Raw genomic sequence first — 23,891 nt, 5'->3', positions numbered from 1 at the left:
ATGAAAATCGAGGAAGTCGATCCGTTAATTGAGTAACGTAGGTAAATTTCTCGCAGATACTGGAGCAGACAAGAAGATGGATAACTTGCGACTCAGTCTAGTGCATTTTTGTGCGGGACTGCGAGACTCTTCAAGTCATTCACTGACGTTAACATTTATTCCACATATATGGAGGGTAATATAGCGGACTTAATTGAAGCTTGGGGACGCAGTAGGAAACAGAAACTTTGAATGTCCTTCGAGATACTGGGAAGTGTTTCATAGAAGTGTGGGGAATCCACTGGCTACATATATACACCAGTCGTATAGATAAAATGTTGAAGAGTATAGACACCCTCTGGGGCCCATTAAACGCTAAAATATCTTTACTTATCGTCCTCTATACTTACGTCAACGTGAAGATATATGTGCTTTTCTTTAGCAGAGGGCTGGCTCAGGCTTGTCAGAAAGGATATATCACCGGTGAACAACACCGCCAATACCTCGCTTGGTGCGGAATAAAGATCTCCAAATATCTTGATTTCAGAAGACTTCCACTATTAGACTCTTATTATTGTCGCTGTATGCTGCAGGCGACTAATGAGCCGCAATTGGCAAGCTGTACACAACCCCATGAACAACAAAGATTGAGACTCTAACTCGACGTAGCAAGGCCAAAGATTCCTCACAAAAACTATTTCATCGGTTAATTGACAAAATAATGAAATATCACCTTGGAAACAACACAGGTAGACTATGTAAACATTTCTCATAGATCGGGCTTATCGCAAATGATTGCCGGGTCTTGGCAATCCTCCGATCCCCTTTCTCCATCTCAGCTCTGTTCCATGTCTTCAACAAGCTAGCAATGCGCCGCCCAGACACTGGTCCTTCCCTTCTTTCTCCTGGGAATTACGACAACGATGCGTCTTCGCTGCGGTCGCCCTCTGAGCAGGACTCCGATTCCGACGATGACGCCCTCCTCGGTCAAAACCGCAGCACCTTGGAAATCGCAGAGCACGATCGGGCGGTCCTTGAAGCTGAAGAGGAGCTAGAGAACCTGCTGATACGCCGTGGCAGTGGACATGGGCTGCGGAGGATTTTCAGCCCTAATGGTAGCAGGGTGAAGATCGGGAAGACGAAAAAGGAGCGGCGACAGCGGAGGGGATCACGGCGGGAAAGAGTCAGTGAAGACGGCGAGCTGATGTACGAGATGGAAGAGGGAATTGGTGATGATAATGCCTCCCTTTTGAGCGGGTCATCGTTGGATTTGGACCAGAAAGGCGAATACACATATGAGCCGGTAAGACGGACCATGGCTACTTTCTGCGCCCCCTGCTAACATGTCTGCTGCTTAGCCTCCACGGCCTTCATGGCGAAAAATCCTGTTTATAATTGCTCTGCTCACCACACTTTTCGTCATCCTCCTCCTCGGGGCATATAAAGCCTCGAGCGGTTTCCGGGCTTCACGAGCACACCTTCCACCCTTGCTCTCCAACGGCACGGCTCTCTTTGCGCCAACCACGATCGTTATCTCGCTCGACGGTTTCCGAGCCGACTTTCTTGATCGCGGCCTAACTCCTGCGCTGAACGCCCTCGTCGCCAATGGCGTTTCCCCGCAATACATGAACCCCAGCTTCCCTAGCGTCACCTTTCCAAACCACTTTACACTTATGACTGGTCTCTACCCCGAGAGCCATGGGATCGTTGGCAACACATTTTGGGACCCGAAGATAAACGAGGAGTTCTACTATACCCATCCCGCTGTCAGCATGCAACCCAAGTGGTGGATGGCGGAACCACTCTGGGTGACGGCAGAAAAGCAACGTGTGAAGACAGCCATCCATATGTGGCCCGGGTCTGAGGCGCACATTGGCGACAGGGAACCGACATTTTTGGACAAGTACAACGGTACGGAAGCATTGTCTCGCAAGGTGGATCGGGTCCTTGAGCTTTTAGATCTCCCAGGTCTAGAGGGTAAATCGCAGGTGACACCTGAGCGGCCGCAATTTATCTTAGCCTACGTTCCCGACGTCGATCGGGACGGTCATAAATTTGGCCCTAATAGCACAGAGATCCGAAAGACGATCTCGGAAGCGGATAGCATGGTTGCTAGCATCATGACTGGTCTCGAGCAACGCAATCTAACCGAGGTGGTTAACATCGTCGTGGTCTCAGACCATGGCATGGCCACTACCTCTGCAGAAAGGCTGATTCAATTGGACGATCTGATTGATTATAATTTAATTGAACATATTGACGGGTGGCCATCTGCTGGTCTGCGTCCTAAGCGTCCGGAGGATCTGGAGACCCTCCGGAAACAATTGGAGAAGGTAGCACCGGATTACGAGGACGGTTTTGAATTCTACACACGGGAGACAATGCCTGAACGGTATCATTTCTCGAACAACGAACGCATTGCGCCGTTGTGGGTCATCCCTAAGACGGGCTGGGCTATCGTTGATCGGTCAGAGTTTGACGTCAAAGAGGCTTTGAAAACCGGGAAGGAATACCATCCTCGAGGTATTCACGGATATGACCATGAGCATCCATTGATGCGTGCAATCTTTATTGCGCGTGGCCCAGCCTTCCCACACAAGCCAAACAGCCGGGTGGAAGTTTTCCGTAAGTAACTACTTCGAACCATTGATTGACAATCGGTCTAACGGCTGTATAGAAAATACCGAGGTATACAACATTGTTTGTGACTCTTTGGGTGTCGATCCCCTTCCAGGCAATGGCACACTGCGACTCCCGCTGAAGGCAGTCGGCCTTCACTCGGATGAGAACGCACCAGTCTTGGACACGCCTCCTGATCCCCCGGCTAAAACCTCAGCAACAGCAAGACCCGTGCAACCCGCCCCGCCAAAACCAACGCCCCCGCGGCCATCACCTCCACAGCCAAAACCAGCACAACCAAAGCCAGCACAGCCAGCACCGGAATCCACTCCAGCACCTGAGACACCAGCCGCCACAGACCATCAAAGTGACGATGAAAAGGGTTCAACGTGGTGGGGCACACTTTGGCACAAATTCGAGGACCTGAAGAACTGGGCTGGCGGCGTTGCTGATGCTGTTCAGGGCAAACAGCCGGAATCGGAGAGTTGATGATTTTGCTCTATTTTGTCTATTTCGCCATGCATTTTGATAGATACCTATACCCATGTTCACGTTTGTAATGTCTAAATGCTGTTTATTCTCTCGCCATGCGATGTTCGCCCACTTAACAGACGATGTGCTTTCATCTCTCCATGGCGACAGAGGTCCTGTGCGTAGACCTTGATATGGAGCCGCAAATTCACGCGCTAATCTAACGACAAGGAAGTTGATGCAAGGTGCCCAAGTGGTGTTAGGCGCTTGGCAGGATTGCAGAAGAAAGAAACCCCTCTTCTCTATTCTAACCTACTCCGCAAGACTCAAGGCATTTCCAAAATCACTTCAGTAGTATTTCATGGTTTCACTATTCCATACATCGTCAAGAAACCCCAACTCTCGCGCAATATACGCTTCGCTTCTTTCCTCACTTCCAGATGTCGAGCGTTCCAGACTGGGTTCTGGATTCTAAACTCGAGACTCATTTCCTGCCTGGCAGCAAGCATGAGATAGTTCATACCTACTATGAGCAGGAATCACTTTCCCAGCGGCCAATCAAGAAATCAGAACACTGGCAGCGGGAGAGTAAGATTGGTGGTGGTGGGTTTGGGGAGGTGTGGCTGGAAAGATGCACAGAAAGAAAGAATAATGGCCCTCAGCTCAGGTGCGCGCAACAAAGCAGATGGAAGTGGACCGGCAGATAAACTACACCCGTGAGCTCGAGGCTATGGCGAAATTCTCACACCCAAAGGCTCGTCTTCCAGCTACTCAACGTAATGGAAGCCACTGACCGATCAGCAGTACGAGCGATGTTTTGTCAAGTCTTTTGGGTGGTATCAGAACGAAGCCAGCCTATTCATTACAATGGAATATCTTGAGCTTGGAGACCTACACGATTATTTGCTCAACAAGGACCAGCCGCTACCAGAACTTGAGGCGCGGTGCATAATGTTTCAAATTCTCGAGGGGCTTGATTTTATGCATGACAATGGCTTTGCGCATCGTGATTTGAAGCCCAGGGTGAGTCGGTTGCACCATGAAAATTAACTACCTCGTGTGATTGGTATATCTAACCGTATCTAGAATATCCTTTTAAGATCATGTCCACCGGATGACTGGTGGGTAAAGATCGCGGACTTGGGGATCACCAAACGTATTGAAGATCGTCTTGCAAAATCAACAACCCTAAAGGGTACACCCGGGTATATTGCACCTGAACTCTATGAATTCACTCAAGGAGGAACTGCATATGCGCTTGACATTTGGGCTGCTGGAGAGGTTATGTTTCGAATTTTGACCAAGCAACCCGCATTCAAGCATCCTGGATTGCTCGCCAGCTATGTTCAAACGCGTATTCTCTTTCCTGTCAATACACTCTTGACCGACCGGGTCAGTCAACATGGAGTTGCATTTGTCATATGTCTTATGGAGCCTAGCCCGGGAGATAGAATGTCAGCCAAAGATGCTTTACAACACAGGTGGTTTGCTCAGCCGTTGCCCTCCAATAATCACAATTCAGCGACGCTTGTGTGTCAAGAGGAACATACTACATCATTGGTCGACTCAATGACACAAGTCTCTGTATCATGGAGCACCAATAAGTCACTAGGAGCATTCGAAAATCCCATTCCGAGGCCAACCGAATTGGGGACGTCGTCTCTTCACACTCCCAGCAACGAAACTCCAAAGTTCCAACACGAAAGTGCCACACCTGTTAGAATGGTGCTCCCTAGCACGCTTGAGGGCCATTCTAAAGGTGTGACCTCGGTGGCATTCTCGCCCGATGGTAGATTGGTGGCATCTGGATCCAAGGACATGACAGTCAAGCTCTGGAATACCACCACGGGCGGTATACATAAAACGCTTCAGGGCCATTGGAGTCAGGTGACCTGCGTGGCGTTCTCGTCTGATAGTAGATTCGTCGTATCTGGGTCTTATGATGCCACTGTCAAACTCTGGAATAGTGCCACAGGCAATACAGACAAAACGCTCAAGGGCCATTCCGGATTCGTTGCATCCGTGGCATTCTCACCTGATGGTACACTAGTGGCGTCTGGATCTTCAGACCACACAGTCAAACTCTGGAATACTAGCACAGGCAAGATATACAAAACGCTTGAGGGCCACACTGGGTCAGGTCTCTCCATGGCGTTTTCACCCGATGGGAAATTGGTGGCATCCCGAGGAGCTGGCTTCCACACAATTAACCTCTGGAATACTACCACGGGCATGATATATAAAACGTTTGGCAGCGCTCCCCCATCAGTTAGCAATGTGGCGTTCTCACCCGATGGCAAATTGTTAGCATCTGTATCTCGTGGTCATCCAGTCAGCCTCTGGAATGTGATGACGGGCACTATACATAAACGGCTTGAGGGTCACTTGCTTGCTGAGAATCATTCGGACCTGATGGCCTCCGTCACATTCTCGCCCGATGGTAAACTGGTGGCAACCGGGTGTGCGAACAAGAGGATCAAACTATGGAATACTACCACGGGCGATATGCACAAAACGCTCGAGGGCCATACAGATTGGGTTCATTCTATGGTATTCTCACCCGATGGCAGATTGGTGGCATCTGGGTCTGGGGCTCCTGACGAGACACTCTGGCTCTGGGATGCAGGTTCATATAATTAAAGACCATTTGGTAGTGCTGCCATCTCAAAGCATTTGTTTCCATGAACTCGCCACGTGGGCTGTCCGACGGTTTTCCCGGAAGCAACTCCTGACCAACCCATCTACCTCCTAGAGACTATCATACAGGATATCATCACGCACAGTCCAGAAGGCCGCAAAATGCGAGCCAGTCGTCTCCAGCTCCACTACTCCTGTCCCTTCTGCCTGTGTTCGCTTGGTCTAAATTTTAAACCAGAAAGCCTATTGCGAGACAACCTGGTAGATTTGGTATTGGAATGGTCAGAATCATATAATGACAGTTAATCAGGTTTACAGCAAGCTACACTTCACAACAGTCTCCCCAAAAGTTCCTGTGAAATGGGTGGAGTAGGATAAGCAGCTTTGAAATCCCTTTTCTTTGCCCCGAGGCTATGCATGCGTCCTCTGTCGCATACTAGAGGGATTGAAAGAGGGCGCTCTAACTGTATCATGGTGTGTCATGGAAGGAGTGCTATACTCGTGGTGGTCTGGATTAGAGCAACTCTGTTATGATCGTGATATTGCACTTGCATGCAAACGCCCTTTGTACGAAAGAGAGGGTATATGATAATGTAAAGGAAAGAGGCTATATACTTTGTAGAAGAGAGACAAACGGCCCAAGATCTGATAAAGCCAGTGCAAACATTCGAGCATTCACTTCAACCTTCACATCACCTTCGCTTCAACCTTTACTTCACCTTCACTCCAACTTTCAACCTTCAACCTTCACTTCAACACCCACTTCAATCTTGACCTGAACCTTCACTTCAACATTTACTTCTTCCTTTCTTCCATATCGCGCCACTTCCCTGACCCAGTTGTAACGAGTTATTTTACCTATGTACCACACCCCTGTGAGTTAGTCACAACAAGCGTCACCCGTCCTTAGTTCATCAAGGATTATCCAGAACTGAAATAATTCTAACTAATAACAATCGGACAGCTCAGGAGATACTTGGCCCATGCTGAACACCATGGCTCAGGAGCGCAGCTTCCAGGAAATGCTCCACCAAGAACGGGACATTCACTGCACCGAGAATGTCCCCGCCACTGCCATTCCGCTATCTACACTGAAGCCAACCGACACACTGGTGACGACATACAAGAAGATGGACAGACTGGCTGCTTGTCAAAGAAGGCAAAAGTGCTGTCCATAAAAAGGCCATAGAAGTTCAGTGGGACGCTATCACCGACGCAAAGCAAACAATGACTGCTCTCGAGATCGATCAGTATGAAGGTTACATTTGTGGTGCTGCTATGCCCACTATTGACTGGGCCACGAGACGGGAGTCTACGATTCTACGGGGACCCGGGGACCCGGGGCTAGTCACTTCGACCGAGAACTACATGCAATCATACAAATGTACCGGAAACCCGCGAATTAGCCCCGCAAATGCAACTTGGTTCATGACCAACTTTGCATGGGCAATGCCTCTTGTGAATGCAGTGATCAAGGTGCTAGAGCTATCCACTGCCGTAACGACAAACGATATTTCATAGATAGAGCGGGCTAACTTTATAGGTTAATCTGTTCATATGCACGCAAGGTCGGTCTATGTCGGCGCAGAATGTATTGTATTGGCCTGTGGTTCTATAGCCTCTTGCAATATTCACTTGGGACTCGGCCAAGACTTCCCTATCGTTTAATTTCCCTGGTTTGGGATAATTGGTCTCTGATGTGTGCGTTACTCCATATTTTATTTACGTTTATACAGGTAGCCTTGTGGATACCAAAGCAAGTTCTATGGGCTCTTGTGGGTAGCACCCTCGGCGAAAGGTTAAGTTTCAGTTTCCACGAAAGAAAAGTCATGCAAATAGACCATGTACATATCCACCGTCCAAGGTGAATGAAGAGGAGCTCAGTTATAAATCTCCAAAGCTGGAGAGTTAGCCCAAGCATTGCCCAAGCATTGCCAAGGCTGGGCCGAATGTTACTTGGAGGCAGTTTGGTACTCTACAACATACATAGGGACTATACACGCTAAGGAAATGACCCACGTCAAATGAAAATCCCCCTTTCCAACACCTGAACTCCCCCTCTACCCTTTCTACCCCGTTCCTTTCAACTCTCCTTTTCACTCCACGCAATTTTGCATCATGGAAGCGAAAACCCCTTCCGGTCCCTCTCCTGGATTGGCTCAAAAAGGGCGGCCTAGATCAGACCACCCTCTGGGGCGCGTATTAGAACCTCTTGGGTTCTATAGACATCCAGTCTTGTATGCCCTCTTCTCTAACCTTAGCTGCTACCTGCTAACCCGAACTGTGGAGGTTCACACTTTTTCTTTTCGCATTTTTCTATCTATTTACTTACGTCTGTCGCCAATACTGTGATGCTGATTCGTGCCGTTATTACCGCTGGAATATGATGTCTGTTTTATCGCTCTTCATGTTTACTTATGCGATGTGGGGTCAGGGCGTTCAAAAGCTTGCGGCGGAGCGCAGGCAACGAGATGAGCGTGCGTCGCAAGGTGAGAAAACACCGGTGTCTGCCTCTTGAAACAGAGAATGGAAGAAAGATCTGGGACTCGAAAGTACCGAATGGTATGGCTTATGTTGTGGATCGATGATTTATTTTCTTGTTATAAGCGAAAGAAGTAGGCGCTCATAGGATACTATTAGCTAAATACACTCTTCGCTCGAAATCACGGGCATTTCCTAATACATAGGCACCCGCACCTCTGCCGAGGTGTATATGGATTATTTGGCTATTAATATGGCCACGGCTATAAAAGGAGTCGAAAGAGAGTACATGCCTTGGGTTTTCAATATTTTCTACCTGCAGTAAGTCTCAATCATCCAACTCTTTCATTTGTAGAGTTTGTTCATCATCAGAGAAGCACAGAGCCATAGGGCAAGTAATTTGAAAGACAGTTAGCGGACATTTGAGCAGCAGACCCAGATTCTAGGGTACGAGTCGACATCCGACTATTCCTTAGCCCTAGGAAACCCCTTACCCTTTGCTGCCTCCTTAGACCTCGCAGCCTTTTTCTCGATCACACGGAGGCGAGCCTCGATAACACGACAGGTTGACTCAGTAATGTCCATCACCCAGTTCAGACTTATGTGCTTCTCTCCCAGAGTATGATCCAATTCCAGCCGATGCTCTCTCTTCTCCAGGATATCCTCAGTAACCTGGACAATGTTGAGGGCTGTTTCCAATTCCGCGAGCTCCATCTCAGTAAGCCCTTCTCGGTCACGGAGATACTTCCGCTGCGCAGACCCTACCAGCACGACTGCCTCAATAAGAGGGAGCATGTAGCCGAAATTGGACATGAACCAGTATGCGCTAATGGGAGTGATGCACGGGTCGTCGTAGATTTCTCGGATGGCGAGAACTTGCTTTGTGAAGTGAGATTCTTCATGCCGGGGAAGCCCGACGGGTTTACCACTGTTCTTCCACTCGACGGTTTTACGACTGTTCTCCCAGTCGACAGTGGGCACGACAACACCGCCGATCCAGGCGTTGTATTGCCTCAACTCGGCAGGAAGCATTTTGTCCTTTGCCTCGGCAATGGGGTTGCGCTGTTTGTGTAGGGCCTTTGCGTAGTTAGTGTGGATGGCAAGGCTCTTGTCTTCTCTGACAAGGTCTGCCAATTTCTCCAATTTTCTGTATGCTTGTACTAGTTTGTCCGTTGGCTCGGGTGTCGATAGGAAGGTGGTGGTGTCAGGGAGGTTCTCGGTGAAGTCGATCCGACAAGGACTTGGGCCGAACCTTTCCTCGAAGCTGCATTTCAGAGGCGTTGTACGAGGGGTGGACTCGGAAGTAGGCTGATCTATGGACATGTCGGGCCGTCTATTTCTCATCGCTCGCACTTTTTCCATTCCCTTTTTGATGAATTTGAGATGGACCATGCTTGTCGTGGCTAACTTACAGTTTTGGCATGAACCGATAGAAGATGGTGGTGTGGTGGCCGCTGAAAGGGGTGACTTTGAAAGTAAGAGCAGAGAGTGCTAGAGGATGAAGTGGAGGGAGTCGTTGTATACTTGTTTGCTTTTGTGCGAGATAAAATCACAAACAACCTATCCAGCAATCAGCCATGTTTGGATAATGTTTTCATATTTGTATTTACTTTCTTTCTGAGGACGAGGATATGTGGCCAGTAGACACAATAAAGTTCGATGTGTAGAAAGACTTCGAGGTGGGAAATATATATTTTAACTAGCATGGTAAGTACAGGTAAGTATGTTGTTGCTCTTAATAAAATGAGACTATTGATAGGCGTATAAACAGAATCAAAAGTAAATAAATGAACGCATCTATGAACTTGTAGAGCGTTGTATGTTAGACGGTATCCAACTTCGGGGTTTGTGGCGGGAATACCGATTTAGGCAATATTGAGTTGTCTGGTTGTTTTGGCTTCTATAATACAGAACAGCAAGTATTTCCATCAACCAGCCAAGTGGCCGAGCAGTAACTCAGCCATTATATCTTCCTTGGTCTAGTGGTGATGATTTCCGCTTGTCATTAACACCGATAAGCGCGGGAGACCGGGGTTCGATTCCCCGAGGGAGAGATTTCTTTTTGCACTTTTTCGTGTTTTTTTGCACTTCTGCTTCCTAAACTTCTTTTTTTAATATTAATTTTGATACGGTTAAACAACACATGTGACTTTGGCGATTTCCAACCCGACACATGAAGTGGAAATGGCACCGCAGCGATCTGCAGAGATAATGAGTCAGGTCCAGGCAGCCGCAGGCAGCCCAATCCAATCCAATCCAATCCAATCCACAACTCCGCCTGTCCCAACGGAGTGCCCGCGTCAGGCGCATCTCAGGCTCAGCTCGGCGCGTTCCAGTGCCCGAGCGGGACAGGCCAACACATGAGGCTCTTCAGCTAAGTTCCTCGAGACCTATAAAAAGCTCGCATGTCCTTCAAACTCTGCTAGTAAGGGTTCTTCTCCCCTTTCCTCCTATCCTACTACTTGCAAACCCAGTCGTTTGGGATTTTGAGGTCTGCCGACTATGAATGACAACCAGACTATCCCCACTGCCACGGGGCCGTTGTCCACAACGGACACGGCCATGTTGGAGGTCCTAGTACCCGGCTATGGCTTCATATCACGCATATTGATGTCCTACCTCAATTTCGACGTCAGCGCCTACCTGCAAGTCCTAGTCAGCTTTGCTGTCTTTAGCGCAACTGCTCGATACGTTTTCCTCATCGTTTGGGAGCACTTCAATGAGCTATTCGTGTCAAGAGCCGAGATTCGCCTAGACGATGAGACGTTCCAGTATTTAATGTTCTGGATCTCGCGCCAGCCACATATGAAAAATACAAACCGATTCGTCGCGGGCACCAAAACCAACAGTTACTGGAGCGAAAATGAATCAGACGACGAGCTTGACGAAGACGAAGACGAGACTTTCAACGGTGAGAAAGATGCTTCGTTCGATTCGTACTGGGCCAAGGTCACCACCCGGGACAAATACAAGAAGATACAATTCACTCCCTCGGAAGGCTGCCATTACTTCTGGTACAAGAACCGTCCGCTCATGCTCGAGCGCGAACACCGGGACGGTGGTATGTGGTACGTAATGAACAACGAGCGGATCTTCCTATCGTCTCTTGGTCGGAATCCGACGATTCTGAAAACACTGCTAGCCGAGGCCCAACAGGCGTATGTTGAGCGCGACAAGAACCGCACGGTAATCTACCGCGGCTCGCGGCTTGGTGCTGGCCAATCTTTCAACTGGTATCGGTGCATGGCCCGGTTACCGCGTCCTCTTTCTACCGTGATTCTTGACCAGGAGCAAAAGCAAGACTTTCTCGATGATATAAAGGAGTACCTGCACCCCCGTACACGGCGCTGGTACACAAACCGCGGAATCCCGTATCGACGCGGATACCTTCTACACGGTCCTCCGGGAACGGGCAAGACGAGTCTGTGCTTTGCGGCTGCCGGAATCCTTGGATTGAAGCTCTACTTGCTTAATTTGAATTCCACGGCCTTGGACGAGGAGAGTTTGTCGTTGCTGTTCTCGGAACTACCACGCCGATGCATCGTCCTGCTTGAAGATATCGACTCAGCAGGTGTTACAGAGGCTCGGGCCGCCGCATCAGTGTCTACTTCAGATTCCCCCGCCAAGGATGGCACCCTCAAGGACGGCGCCGTCGAAGCGGATAGCACAACCGACAAAGACACGAAAAAAGGGGGGAATTACGCTCTCAGGACTTCTGAACGTGATTGATGGCGTTGCAGCCAGTGAGGGCCGCATCCTCATTATGACTACCAACCACGTGGAAAAGCTCGACCCGGCTCTCCTTCGTCCTGGCCGTGTGGACATGAAGATTACCTTTGGGCACGCAAGCGAAGCAGATATCAAGGAGCTTTTCACCTCGATCTACGGGGCGAAGAACAATGACATTGCTGGAGCCCCAACATCCCACAACAACGGTTCAGTCAAGTTGCCGACAACCGGCGTTGTTGGTGACATTGCCAAGGCAAAGGGTGAGATTGTCCAAGACTCCGGGGAGTGTAATGGAGGGGTGAGAAAGGGCAAGGAAAAAGACGTGCAGAGCCTTGTATCCCTCCGATCCCGCATTTCCGACTTGGCGTCTGAGTTTGCTGCTGTTGTTCCGAGTGGCGAGTTTACAGCTGCGGAGATCCAGGGATACCTTCTCAATCACAAGGAGACACCCGAGGTAGCCATCCAGGGTGCATCGGAGTGGGTGCAAACTGCACGGGATAAGAAGCGTGCTAGTGAGGGACAGGGAGAGCCTGAGGGAGAAGCCAAGGGAGAGGGAAAGGATAAATCTTAGGTGCATGCAGGCATGCCTAGAACGATACGACGATACGATATACGGAATTCCATTTCTAGATAATATAATTCTCGTACAATTTATGTGCGATCAGGATATTACTTCCCCGAAGATTGACCCAAATTTCCTGTACTTAGTATGTATGTGCTTCTGTCAGTTGCTGTTCCAATGGTCATCTTTCCCTATAGTTCTTTGGATAAAAGACCAGCATGGTACTATGCTCTAGACAATCCAAAAGGTATTTATATAATTGAAATTGCAAAGCAGTATATCATTGCTAGGCCATATTGCATGCGACCTCGAACCGGGGTATATATATCAACCGAAGCAGCCAGACTTCATAAAAAGTCCGAACGCAAGCCAAAGTCCAGTACAAATGATCAAATCGGGCCAGAAAAAAAAGAAAAAAGAACAAAGAAAAATCCAAATCCCTCAAGCAATCGAAGCTGTGTTCCCCTCAATAATCACATCAGCCACATACATACACCTACTAGTCCTCTCCTCTGTACAGAATCCATGGAACAACATCCGATCCCCACAACCACAGACATTCCCCCCACCAGGCGAGATCAACCCAGTCTTAGCAGCATTAATCAAAGGAACATTGGTCTTAGTATAAGGCCCAGTAATGCTCTTCGCAGTAGCATAGCGCACATCATAAAGCGGGTCGGTAAAGCAATGAGTCGAATAGAACAAAAAGTACGTATCACCATGGAGTATCAAATTCGGCGCCTCAACAAGGGGACCATCACCGTCAGCAGTATCACGATCGAGGATCTGCACCGCATCCCCGATAGGCGTGACGCCGTCGGCGCCAACCTTCTGCAGCAAGATGGGCGTTGAAACAAGCGGCTCGACGCCGTTGTTGCAGTCGCCGCCGTTGCCGATGCTGTTGCCGTCGACTTTGAAGACGACGTACCGGCTGCCGTCTTTGTCTTTGAAGCCGGCTGGGTCGATGGACCCGCCCCGATCGAGTCGGCAGGATAGGGGCGTGTTGCTGGGTACGTAGGGTCCTGCTGGGTGGTCTGCGATGGCTGTGCCGACGCAGTGGTGTCGAAGGTATGATTTTGCTTCGCCAGAGTAGTACATAACGTACTTTCCGTCATCCTGGGGGGTAATTAGTTATTTGTTTTGGTTATCTTTTAGTTTGGGTTGGGTAGGGTTGTTGTTGTTGTTTTGACTTTTTTTTTATATTTTTTTCGGAGGCCGAGAAAACTTACTCTCATCACAACATCTGGAGCCCAGTGGTCATTCTCAGTTTCCCATGTTGACAACGTGGGGAGGGCTTCAACATCGAGGAGCGTCCATGTTTTGAAGTTATCGGAGACGGCGACTTGGACCCGCTTTCCGTTACCGTTGGTGCCGAAAGCGTACCATTTGTTGTCGGCCGCTTTCATGAAGCTGGGATCTGGGAAATTGGTATTCAGACCTAGCCAGGCACCCTTTGCTCGTTTTTCGAATAAAGGCGAGCTGAGGACGGCGGGCAGGAGGGACAGGGTCACTAGAGCCCATGTAGACGTGGATTTCATGGAGGACCACATATTGGACGAATTATCAACACAATGAAGTCTGAAAGGATAAAGTCGCTGATCATGTAGATCAAAACTATTCAGAGCAAGGGAGGTATGTCCTTCTTATATGTGGATTTGACCGCTATTGTCCGAATGTAGGGGAACAGAGTCCGCATTCGAATGAGGGTACCAAGAGAACCGAAGTAAGGCCACATGCTGGGCGTCTGCTTGGCTTCCGAGGGGTAGAGTAACTCCGAGTAGGTGAGAGGAAAGTCCGTGAAAGAAACATAATAGCCGCAACGCCTGATATAGAGATCTATCAGCTGGTACCGGGGGCCGGAGAAGGGTAATCTGAGCCATCCAGTCATGAGCGAGCTCGCTGGCACTTCGTGATTTTTTTTTCCTAAATTATTATTATAAATTATTATTTCCTTTTAGCGGAACCCAATTATCGGGCTGCATTATAGAGTCTTTGAAAGTTAAAAGGTATCAACCTCGGGAGGACGCTGGGAGGCGTCTTAATGGCTTGCAAATGAAAGAGTGGCTTGACCATTTGGGAACTATAAAAGTAAAGAGAAACAAAAGAAACAAAAGCAGACATGATAAAGCAACCTGATACTTCAGAAGAACCTTGGGAAGGCATTTTTCTTTCAAATCCCCCGCCATGGAGGGTTCCGACCATATGCCCAAGGCACAAAGGATAAAGTTTTTTTTCAGCGTCGGAAGATTGCTTTATTTGAGTCTAGACTCTGATTCTGAAAAGGACCGGATATCCCTAGATAACTGGAAGATGACAGGGTGAGTGCCATGTGAATCCAAGCTGCTGGATTTAGTTTGTTTTGCGACGATTAGATTTGCCAGTATGGCTGCATACAATATGTAATAGGCCCACCTTGAAGTCAGCCTGAGCTCAGCCGTGCGAAGTCACGATTCAGTAGGTATTAGGCTGGAAGATCCCCTATTAGACTTGTGGGGTTGACTAGGGTTGGGGACTAGGGAGATGAATATCAAATCGCCAAGCTCGGCCAAATGCGGCAAGGCACACTACACTCACTGGCTTATGATCGCCGATCAAGGTCCAAGCTGTGAAATATAGTAATGTGACCTATATTGTAGTCTTAGTAATATGGGGATATCATTCTACTTGTACAATATAGGGAGTTGAAAGACCCGAAATTGCATTATGCAAGGGCGAGAATAACAGAAAGAAGTGATAGCGAAGAAAATAATCCGGAAATATGCAGCCCAAATATGATACCTCAGATAATTCCCAATTTACCCCTAGCCGATATATGTTTTGCCAAGATAGGGAGAATACATATGTGCATATGCCCAGGTGTACTCCGTACATATGTTTATGTACAAAATAAGCGAAGTCGGGTCTCACAAGGCACATGGCTCTCATGTGCTGGCACTGCGGTCATCAACACATGGCTGGAGTCGCACGGATTATTTATAATCTCAGCTTATAGTTGTTAAATGTTAGAACTTCCAAGGTGAGAATAAAGAAATCTAATTTATTTTGAACTTGAAGGAAATAGAAGATAATAAAGATAATATAGCGAATGTCTTTCAGCAAAGTGCATGCCGGATGGATCGACCGATCTCTTACTATTCCCGGACAGTGACCATCCACATCAAATCGTAAAAACGAGCCCTATCATTGGTACATATGTAAAGTCACAACATCGAGCTTGTTCTGTTGTCCTTTTCTACCCCGCATTATAGCGGCTGAGATGACCAAGGCCCAACCAGTCGGTGAGGACTTTCCACTCCAGGGCTGTGATGTCACCGGGGGCCATGCATCGACTAGTTCCTACGATCGGCATCGGAAGCCATGGGGCTGATGAGAATGACAACATTGAGAACCCGGTTTCCACGATGTTGCTACTGAGAATGCGGGGGGAAATGTCTTCTGATTATCGTAAGGTGTGGTAGAAAAGCGAAAAGATGTTGTCCAAACTCATTCCCAGCAGTATCTCACGCTCCCCGCTCAAACCTAGAAAGAACAAATCATATTCAGAACCATGTCGAAGATACCAGTGGCACCCCCATAGTCCCCTTTGTGCCGTTCCACATAATGTCTGAGTCTGGCTGCCCGAAGCTAGCCAAGCCCGTTCCCTCCTTGTTATATGCATTCTTGACCATGTAGCTCTTCATAGATCTATGGACACTTCGCCTACATGCAACTGCGTTTGTGTGTGGAAAGTTGCTGTTCGGGAATTCTGTGCCACAACTGTGCCAATGTACGCCTCCCAGTTTAAACTAGGTGGCATCCAAGTCCAGACCAGTGTAGTCCATTAAGTGATTGTTGAGACAGTGTCTGTGGATCGACTCGGAAGCGCAATGGTGGCATGTAGCGCCTTCAACTGAGAAATCCCTTTTCTGGATATCAAACTGAAACCGTGTCTCTTCGGATATAGGCTTGCGGAGGCCAGGCCTGAGACATTTGGCAAGATAACACCAAGAATGCTATCCACGATATCATCGAACTCATCATAAGCCATACTACCTGGTGTAGCATCATGTTCCCTAATCTGGTAGCTGGCAAAGTGCAATAGGGCCTGTATCTGTTCCTTGGTCTCATGAAGCGTCGAGCTTGGACGGGGCTTTTCCCAAAGCTCTATGTCCCCTTTCAATAGTTTGCAGGAGGTGGTAAAGGTGGTAAATTGTCGTGACATATATAGAGAGAAGAGAAGGATGATGTTCTCTACAAACGGAGGCTGAACAGCCAGTTGAAGCCTGACAAACAAGGCATCAGAGCATCCGAGCCACTACGAATGGATTCAAGGAGAAAGCGTGGTTTATTCAATGTATACTTGTGCTGATTCCTATTACCCTACGTTCCTGTAGTTGAAAGAAGCATCTTAGGGTTAGAACTTTCGTTTTCATCGGATTATCTCTTTCAAGAATATATTAGATAGTAAAGCACGGAGTCAATTCGCTCGATTGCAACTTCGAGAGGCCCGCTCCAATTCATATCTCGCCTAGCCTAGTTGTGCCAGTCGAATAGGAAAAGGGCCAAGTTCAAGGATCTGTGTTTGACCCTTGAGTGTCATGGCTACATATATGATCGTGACAACTCAGCTATGGATGTTTACTCGTATTGATGGTTCAGCTTGATATACCAGTTGTCTGCTTATTTCGCCTTACTTGCCCACTCAAAAGAAGGAAATAAGCCACCTACCTCTTTGACTTTCTGGCTTGACTCTACGCAAAAACGCGTCCATCGACAATGTCCGCCCGAGTGCCCAGATGGAACAGCGGGATATGTTCTTTCGGTGCAGGTACAGTAACTGTCTGACCCCCTGAGTAAGTCTGATTTGACCACCAGTACGTCCATGGCTTGGAGTCATCACCGGCTGTCTGTGGCAGATACACAGACCACTCCGTAACATTCGGGATTGTAACCGGACTAACAAGCAAACGTGGACCAAACATATATTGCTGTGTGGTGATATTCGTGTTTGCACTTGTCCATCTAGCGACGTGGGGATCCGACTTCTCAAAGTCCATGTATAAGGGACGCATGATCATTCGGCCACTCTTGTGGAGTTGAGCAAAGACCGCACGGAGATACGCAGACAGCTGATATCGGAGATTGATATAAGACACAAGAATGGGTGTATTCTCAGATCCATAGGACCATGGCTCATTCGCGCAGGTGTATGCGTCCTGGAAGTCACACGTGCGGGATCCATGGGTGCGCATAAACGGCAGGAATGTTGACCACTGGAACCAGCGCACATACAGCTCGCGGTATTCTGGAGAATCGATGTTGCCACTCCACGGAACTGTTGGATCTGCCTGGAAGCCGCCTGCGTCCAGGGTCCACCAACCCCAACCGGTCGCGGCGGCGGACAATCCACTAGCAACCTGTGCGCTAAGCGTCTCCCACACCGATGTGATGTCGCCCGACCAGATCATGCTGCAGAATCGCTGAGAGCCGATGTATCCAGAACGACTCAGGGACAGGTAATTGCAGGGGGATCCCATATCTGTTGAGGTTGCATTGCGGAATCCTTCCTCGATCGCCTGCTGGTGGGCCCATGGATAGAGCTTCCCTACACTGCGCTGTGTACCCGCCGCATACAATACGTCGGGCATCGGGAACGGGAGAGACTGGACGTAGTCACTTTGGCCGTTGTTTTCATATGCTTCACCGAGCGAGCCACCGTCCGCCTGATCAATCCAGAAATTTTTGATGCCTTTGTCAAAGTAATTACGTTTCAGTGTATTCCATAGGAAGCGACGAGCTCCGGGGTTGGTGGAATCATAGTTGCGGATATATGATCCATTCCACGAATCTGTCGTACCAGGCCCGGACCGGGTAGCTGAAAGAAATCCTTGGGCCATCATTTCCAAATAGTTGACACTGTCATCTGCCACGCTGGGCCAAAGAGATGCCATCATTTCGGCGTTGGTCAGGTCTTTCACTTGCCGGGCCATCTCCGCCACATCTGGCCACAAGGCTGGATCAAGTCCCCAGTCTCCTTGATGAGCCCAAGACTGGTAGTCGATGACAATCATGGACACCGGGATCTTGCGATCGTGGAACTGCTGTGCTAATTGAATAACCTCGCTTTGGTTTTCATATCGAAGCTTGGATTGGAGGTAACCCAGGGACCAGTCAGGTGGGGTGGGCGCCCGGCCCACGAGTGCAGAGAGCCGTTGTTGAAGTGTATCGTAGTCACTGGGGTCTGATGATACAATCACATAGTCAACCACCGATGCTGCATCAGCGGTGAACCTGTTGCGCAGCGGGCCGAACTCCATACGACCGGTGGAGGCCATGTTCCAAATAAACCCATACCCTTTGTTGCTCATGAAAACCGGAGTCGGGATATGTGTGTTAAAGTTGATGAGGTCAATGGTGAGTCCTTTCTTGTTGACAAGATGATCCTGTTGGGTGCCTGTACCATATATTTGTTCTTCTGGTGTGGTACTGAAGGAGAATTCGGCGGCAAACTCGCTTCCTGGACCTGTCCAAGAGTACTACCGCGGATTCAGTGACTTGAGTGGTGCATACTCATTAGTAAGGAGAGTCTCCGAGCCGTTAGCCTCGACTCGATAAAAGGCAAGACGATAGCCTCCGGGGCTACCACCCCATCCGGAGGTGCGAACGATCATATTCCCATTGCGCAATTCTTCTGATCGATTGCCGTTGAAAGCCGTATCAAAAGTCATTCCATGTGCCTCTCCATTCTCGGGTCCTTCAAGAGGTGGGTCGTAGACAAATCCGATCTCATGGCCAGTCGGCGCCCGGAATGGCCACGCCCGAACTCGAAAGCCATCGTATCCAAAAGGCTGCACCAAAACGGTTTCAAAACCGTGCTGCATACGAAATCCCTTTGAGGTTGGTTTGTGATAGGTGGTTTGCTGTACTGGAGAGGCCACTGAGCTAGAAGCCCAGATGGCACCGAGGGCAATCAACGCAAGCCGCATTTTTCTAGAATCTATCAATAGGCTGGTCGGACCGTGTGTTCTCGCTGCGCAATCCGTCTCTCTGTACCTCTTTAAGCAAATGGGGTATAGGATTTAGGCTGAATGTCGTGCCTTAACTCCGGAGACCCCGCGATAGACGTCATGTCCGGCGGAGGATCGACATGAATAGCTGCCATGTTGACGGGGATGGACGGGTAACGGGGAGGGGATTGGCGATGAATGTTACAAGCAAGGCATGCACAAACAAGCATCGGAGGCGAATGACCCGAGCACTGATCGGCATCCTGCAGATTCATTTACCCGAGTTTACTAGTGTGGGGTGCAATCAAAGAGGGTCAGAGTTGCGCGGCAGGTGCAACTTCGAGACAAACCACCATCAAATCATCTCACACATACCATGCATGTAGCATCAGATAAACTCGTTACGTCCCGGAAGACATAGCCTTCGTACCATACGCAGACGAAAGGACTCAATGTCTTGCTTATCAACAATCTGTTGCACTTTTCGCTATCATGGGCCCTATCGCCAGGGAAAATTGTCTCATTTGTCTTAGATCGAAGCGTATTTGGTGCTTGTATTTTGCGCCTCTCAGGCAAGCACGCAGTTTTGGTCATCCCTTGTCTCGAATTTGCACCTTGGTGATGCCGGAAACCCCTCGAGACTTGTTGATGAGCGGAAAAGCCGTGGATACGAGAGATCTAGAAATGGCGCCTGTGCTTTGAGACGGAGAGAGCCATGGTTCGTATGGGCAGAAGGCAGAAGAGGTTAGAATATAAGGCCTGTCTATCCAGGTGTCAACACTTCCTAAAAGAGTTAGATCCGCGTGGTTGATGTCAGCTTATCTCATCCGATCTATGCCGAGCTCGGTTTATCCGGAAACTTTCCGGCCTTTGGCGGATCCCTTCCATCGGCCATCGGGATCCATGCTAATTTACTGGCTAACCTTTCTGGCCTGATCAGATGTCAAACTCATCGCAGACTTTTCCCGCATATTGTGTGAGATCCATATTACCAGATATCTCTGGAACTGGCACAGAGCTGTCGCTCCAACAGGTCACATGCAGTTCTACCCAAAAGCGCGAGAACAGCGACCTAGCATCCACGACCCGTCTGTTATCCAGCGTCGATGGGCCGTCGTCAAGGCAGCTGCTATCAATCTTCTAATTCTTCAAATCCTGTTCCTGGGTCTATTCTGTTACATATTCGGATCTCTCTTCCAGCAGTCTGGCCACATCCACAATATCAAAATTTTGTTCGTTGACTACGATGGCGGCGCTATAGGCGATGCAGCCCGTGCCGCGTTCCAAAAGCTCAAAGGACCCGGCTTTCCAACTTTCATCGAGCAATCTGCCTCCGTGTACCCCCACCCTGGCTCGATTGAAGGTGCAGTCTGCGACATCAAATACTGGGGAGCGTTGTACACCACCGCAAATGCGTCCAACGCATTGAGTGCCGCATTCGCGGGTGGGCCATCTGCCTCTTCCTATGACAAGAGCAATGTTCTCACCATGGTGTGGAATGAAGTGCGCTACCCGACGGTCGTTGACTCAGCCGTCGCGAATAGCATAAAACTGCTCTCGGAAACTGCAAGAGTTGAGTACTCGCAGACCAACGGTGAAATGGCTGTGCAGAGCATCAATAGCTCCGATTCTGCTGCGCTTGCAGCGTTATACGAGCCTTGGACATTGACCGACAACAATATTCTACCCACAACACAAGGATCAAGGGTTATTTATAACACCCTAGTTATCATATTGATCCTGATCCAGGAATTCTTCTTTCTGGGTACTGTCAATGGTTTATATTCTCAATTCAAGCTCTACACATCGGTGTCACCCCATCGCATGGTGATCGCGCGCCAAATCATTTCTTTAATCTACACACTCGTCGGGGCCATGTGTACAGCCGGTGCAATTTGGGCATTCCGAAGTGGCTGGGATGTCAACGGGAACCAGTTCGCACTCACTTGGCTGGTACTATGGCTTTTTGCACATTTGACCTTCCTAGTGCTAGATGTTTTCACCATCTGGCTTCCGCCTCCCTACGTACCGATGGCGCTGATATCGTGGGTCATTTTGAATATCACTTCCATTCTCCTCCCATTCGAGTTGTCACCCGGATTCTACAAAGTGGGCTACGCCTTTCCGGCACATGCTGTCTTCCAGGTACTTATTGACATCTGGTCGTCTGGCTGCAATCCCCAACTCTATCACTCGCTACCTGTTCTCTTCGCTTACGAAGTTCTTGGTATTACTTTGAGTTCTATCGGTGTCTATCGAAGGGCTCATTACGCATCTATCAGCCAAGAGAGGGAAGAAAAGGCTTTCCATGAGCGGGTGGCGGCCACACTGGCTGAGCAACAAGACGCTCAACTCGGTAGACGGGAAACCACACGCGATGACCAAGAAAGCGAAACATCAGAAACCGAGAGCGACGAAGGACGTGATATTCAAAGACAAGACACCGCGACATCAATCGCACATCAAGCGGAGTTGGCCAACATTATCAGCCGTGAGATGTCACGGTCAAGGGTCGAACGACCAGATACAAGCCGGGATAGCACCGGGCCGTCCTTTGCCTTGGCCTACCGAGAGTGAACAGCCCGCAAGGTTCTTCGCGATGGGCCAAGGTTATCTCAGCACCACAATAATATGTAGGTTGTACAGTAAAACTCTCTAATCCCCTTCTACTTGATATAGAAGCCCACCTTTATGGACTTTCCTTCCACTTCCGTAGATAGCTTCTCAATTCGAAAGAACAGAAAGTAATCAGTTATTTCCACGAAGTTCGTAGGGACCATCACGACAACCGGCCAGATCGGAATCTTGTCTCCGCCACTGTAGCCCTCTGCTTCCCCACTCGACTCATACCTACCTAGGTGGGTAGGCCCATCACATCCAATGGCGCACCTGCAGAAAGGCCAACCGCCTATATCTTAGCTGAAAAACGTCTGCATTGCCCCTAAAAAGAGCTTAGGGCGTTTACCACATCAGACTATAGTTGAATTTCTGAGATTGTTGCCAAACAGCCACTCCTGAGTATGGGTCCGTGCGCGACAGGATCCTCCAACCTCCCATGATTTCCCCTGCTCATGTATTTTGTGTCTATCCATCCGCCCATATATGAATCCACTGTTCCTTCACGATCTTGGTTTCTTCGATTTGCCTCAATGTACTCAGTCAATTTATCTGCTGCAAGGAGCTCCTTGGCCAGAAAAAAGTCGTCTATTACTCCTGGACATGTTCTTCGAGGCGCTTATTGGAACTACCGCGTTCTGGAACCCGTCAAAGGAGATAACACGCACACTTCCACCGTTTTCAAGGCCCAGGTTATTGCACATAACGCCCGCGCCGTCCCCGAAGTTCCGGAATGGTTCGTTATATTAACCATATCTAGACTCTTTTAAGGCTAACTCTGCTAACTACATAGGGCTCTGATTAAACTAGCGTCGCCAAGTGATCAAAATGCCACTAAGAACATACAACGTGAAGTTCTGACTTATTGTCTTCCCGGTATCGCCTCGGCAAAGTGCTTCCGGAAAATGTATGATATAATCGACGACAGCACTATCGCTTTGGAATGGTTAGATACTACTCTCGCAGAGGTAGAATACCATCCTAGCATCCGGACCTACTCCCTTATCGGGACTTTTTTAAGAGCAGCGTTCGCAAGCTGTGTCGTTCTAGAGGAACATAGACATATAAATACAGGTAGAATCTCTTATCTTAAAGACCTAGCATTTGCTAATTACTCCAGACTATAAACCTGCTAATATCCTACTCTCTGATATCCGGACAGATCGTGCTATCGCTAAAGTGGGAGACTTAGGGCTCGGTGAGTAACCATTCAAGATTTAACATTAAAACTAAATACTTGTCTACTTCCTATTTTGAAAGCATTTGATATACGAGATATGCCTTTTAATAACACGCTTATAGTTGTCCCGGTCGGCGAACTCTTTAACGCCCAACCGTATGCTATGCGCGCCCCTGAAGTCTTCCTAGGCAATGCGTGCACTGAGCCATCGCAGGTCTGGGCCGTTGCTGCGATGCTACTTTGCTGGATCAAGCCTGGTGTGTTAGGCGTGTGGGACAGCCCACATCCTTTGCTTAACGAGGCTTGGTCTATGGCGAAGATACAGCGCCTCTTTCCCCACTGGGAGATCCCGCCTCCTGAAATAGTGAAGGACGATATCCTTAAAGCTGCAGTAGATTGTGCCCGATCTTTATGTAAAAAGACGCCAGAACTACTAGCGATCTTACCTTTGGACGAGGAGACAAAAAGGGTGGAGATGCCGCAGCAGCTAAGAGATCTTCTTCGTTTCATCCTGGTACCTGATCCAAAGGCAAGGCCCTCCGCCTCATCTGTGCTTGCATCGACGGAATTTGGAAGGTTTGAAAACTACGTGAACGTGTAATCTAGCCAAATTGGGGGATCGTGAGCTTTT

The 23,891-nt window shown here is 48.8% G+C and overlaps 11 protein-coding genes across 11 annotated transcripts; 8 read left to right on the top strand and 3 right to left on the bottom strand.

Moving 5' to 3' along the window:
* Positions 1-847: 847 nt before the first annotated feature.
* N7525_002316 (nucleotide pyrophosphatase/phosphodiesterase family protein) lies at positions 848-3,087 on the top strand (the record flags this gene model as incomplete). Its single annotated transcript, XM_002556982.2, has 3 exons — positions 848-1,282; positions 1,338-2,604; positions 2,657-3,087. 3 exons carry the CDS (start codon positions 848-850, stop codon positions 3,085-3,087), a joined length of 2,133 nt encoding a protein of 710 aa, XP_002557028.2.
* A 422-nt stretch (positions 3,088-3,509) lies between these two features.
* Positions 3,510-5,709, top strand: N7525_002315 (uncharacterized protein; the record flags this gene model as incomplete). Its single annotated transcript, XM_061212265.1, has 3 exons — positions 3,510-3,686; positions 3,874-4,092; positions 4,156-5,709. 3 exons carry the CDS (start codon positions 3,510-3,512, stop codon positions 5,707-5,709), a joined length of 1,950 nt encoding a protein of 649 aa, XP_061071491.1.
* Positions 5,710-6,701: 992 nt separating this feature from the next.
* On the top strand, positions 6,702-6,884 carry N7525_002314 (uncharacterized protein; the record flags this gene model as incomplete). The annotated part of the gene is made up of 1 exon (XM_061212264.1): positions 6,702-6,884. The coding sequence occupies one exon, from the start codon at positions 6,702-6,704 to the stop codon at positions 6,882-6,884; it is 183 nt and encodes a 60-aa protein (XP_061071490.1).
* A 49-nt stretch (positions 6,885-6,933) lies between these two features.
* Positions 6,934-7,227, top strand: N7525_002313 (uncharacterized protein; the record flags this gene model as incomplete). Its single annotated transcript, XM_061212263.1, has 1 exon — positions 6,934-7,227. One exon carries the CDS (start codon positions 6,934-6,936, stop codon positions 7,225-7,227), a length of 294 nt encoding a protein of 97 aa, XP_061071489.1.
* A 1,425-nt stretch (positions 7,228-8,652) lies between these two features.
* On the bottom strand, positions 8,653-9,510 carry N7525_002312 (uncharacterized protein; the record flags this gene model as incomplete). The annotated part of the gene is made up of 1 exon (XM_061212262.1): positions 8,653-9,510. The coding sequence occupies one exon, from the start codon at positions 9,508-9,510 to the stop codon at positions 8,653-8,655; it is 858 nt and encodes a 285-aa protein (XP_061071488.1).
* A 1,179-nt stretch (positions 9,511-10,689) lies between these two features.
* On the top strand, positions 10,690-11,916 carry N7525_002311 (BCS1 and AAA domain-containing protein; the record flags this gene model as incomplete). Its single annotated transcript, XM_002556985.2, has 1 exon — positions 10,690-11,916. The coding sequence occupies one exon, from the start codon at positions 10,690-10,692 to the stop codon at positions 11,914-11,916; it is 1,227 nt and encodes a 408-aa protein (XP_002557031.2).
* Positions 11,917-11,950: 34 nt separating this feature from the next.
* Positions 11,951-12,487, top strand: N7525_002310 (uncharacterized protein; the record flags this gene model as incomplete). Its single annotated transcript, XM_061212261.1, has 1 exon — positions 11,951-12,487. The coding sequence occupies one exon, from the start codon at positions 11,951-11,953 to the stop codon at positions 12,485-12,487; it is 537 nt and encodes a 178-aa protein (XP_061071487.1).
* Positions 12,488-12,919: 432 nt separating this feature from the next.
* On the bottom strand, positions 12,920-14,028 carry N7525_002309 (glycoside hydrolase family 43 protein; the record flags this gene model as incomplete). Its single annotated transcript, XM_002556986.1, has 2 exons — positions 12,920-13,594; positions 13,708-14,028. The coding sequence occupies 2 exons, from the start codon at positions 14,026-14,028 to the stop codon at positions 12,920-12,922; spliced, it is 996 nt and encodes a 331-aa protein (XP_002557032.1).
* A 3,180-nt stretch (positions 14,029-17,208) lies between these two features.
* Positions 17,209-19,443, bottom strand: N7525_002308 (glycoside hydrolase family 31 protein; the record flags this gene model as incomplete). The annotated part of the gene is made up of 2 exons (XM_061212260.1): positions 17,209-18,970; positions 19,028-19,443. The coding sequence occupies 2 exons, from the start codon at positions 19,441-19,443 to the stop codon at positions 17,209-17,211; spliced, it is 2,178 nt and encodes a 725-aa protein (XP_061071486.1).
* Positions 19,444-20,502: 1,059 nt separating this feature from the next.
* N7525_002307 (SNG1 family protein) lies at positions 20,503-22,041 on the top strand (the record flags this gene model as incomplete). Its single annotated transcript, XM_002556989.2, has 1 exon — positions 20,503-22,041. One exon carries the CDS (start codon positions 20,503-20,505, stop codon positions 22,039-22,041), a length of 1,539 nt encoding a protein of 512 aa, XP_002557035.2.
* A 572-nt stretch (positions 22,042-22,613) lies between these two features.
* Positions 22,614-23,861, top strand: N7525_002306 (uncharacterized protein; the record flags this gene model as incomplete). The annotated part of the gene is made up of 4 exons (XM_002556991.2): positions 22,614-22,816; positions 22,874-23,154; positions 23,201-23,278; positions 23,383-23,861. 4 exons carry the CDS (start codon positions 22,614-22,616, stop codon positions 23,859-23,861), a joined length of 1,041 nt encoding a protein of 346 aa, XP_002557037.2.
* Positions 23,862-23,891: the final 30 nt, after the last annotated feature.

This window comes from Penicillium rubens (genome assembly GCF_028828025.1).
Source record: "Penicillium rubens strain IBT 27055 chromosome Unknown utg000001l_segment0_segment0, whole genome shotgun sequence".
NCBI classification, from domain to species: Eukaryota; Fungi; Ascomycota; class Eurotiomycetes; order Eurotiales; family Aspergillaceae; genus Penicillium; species Penicillium rubens.
This window is presented reverse-complemented; position numbering and strand designations above follow the sequence as displayed.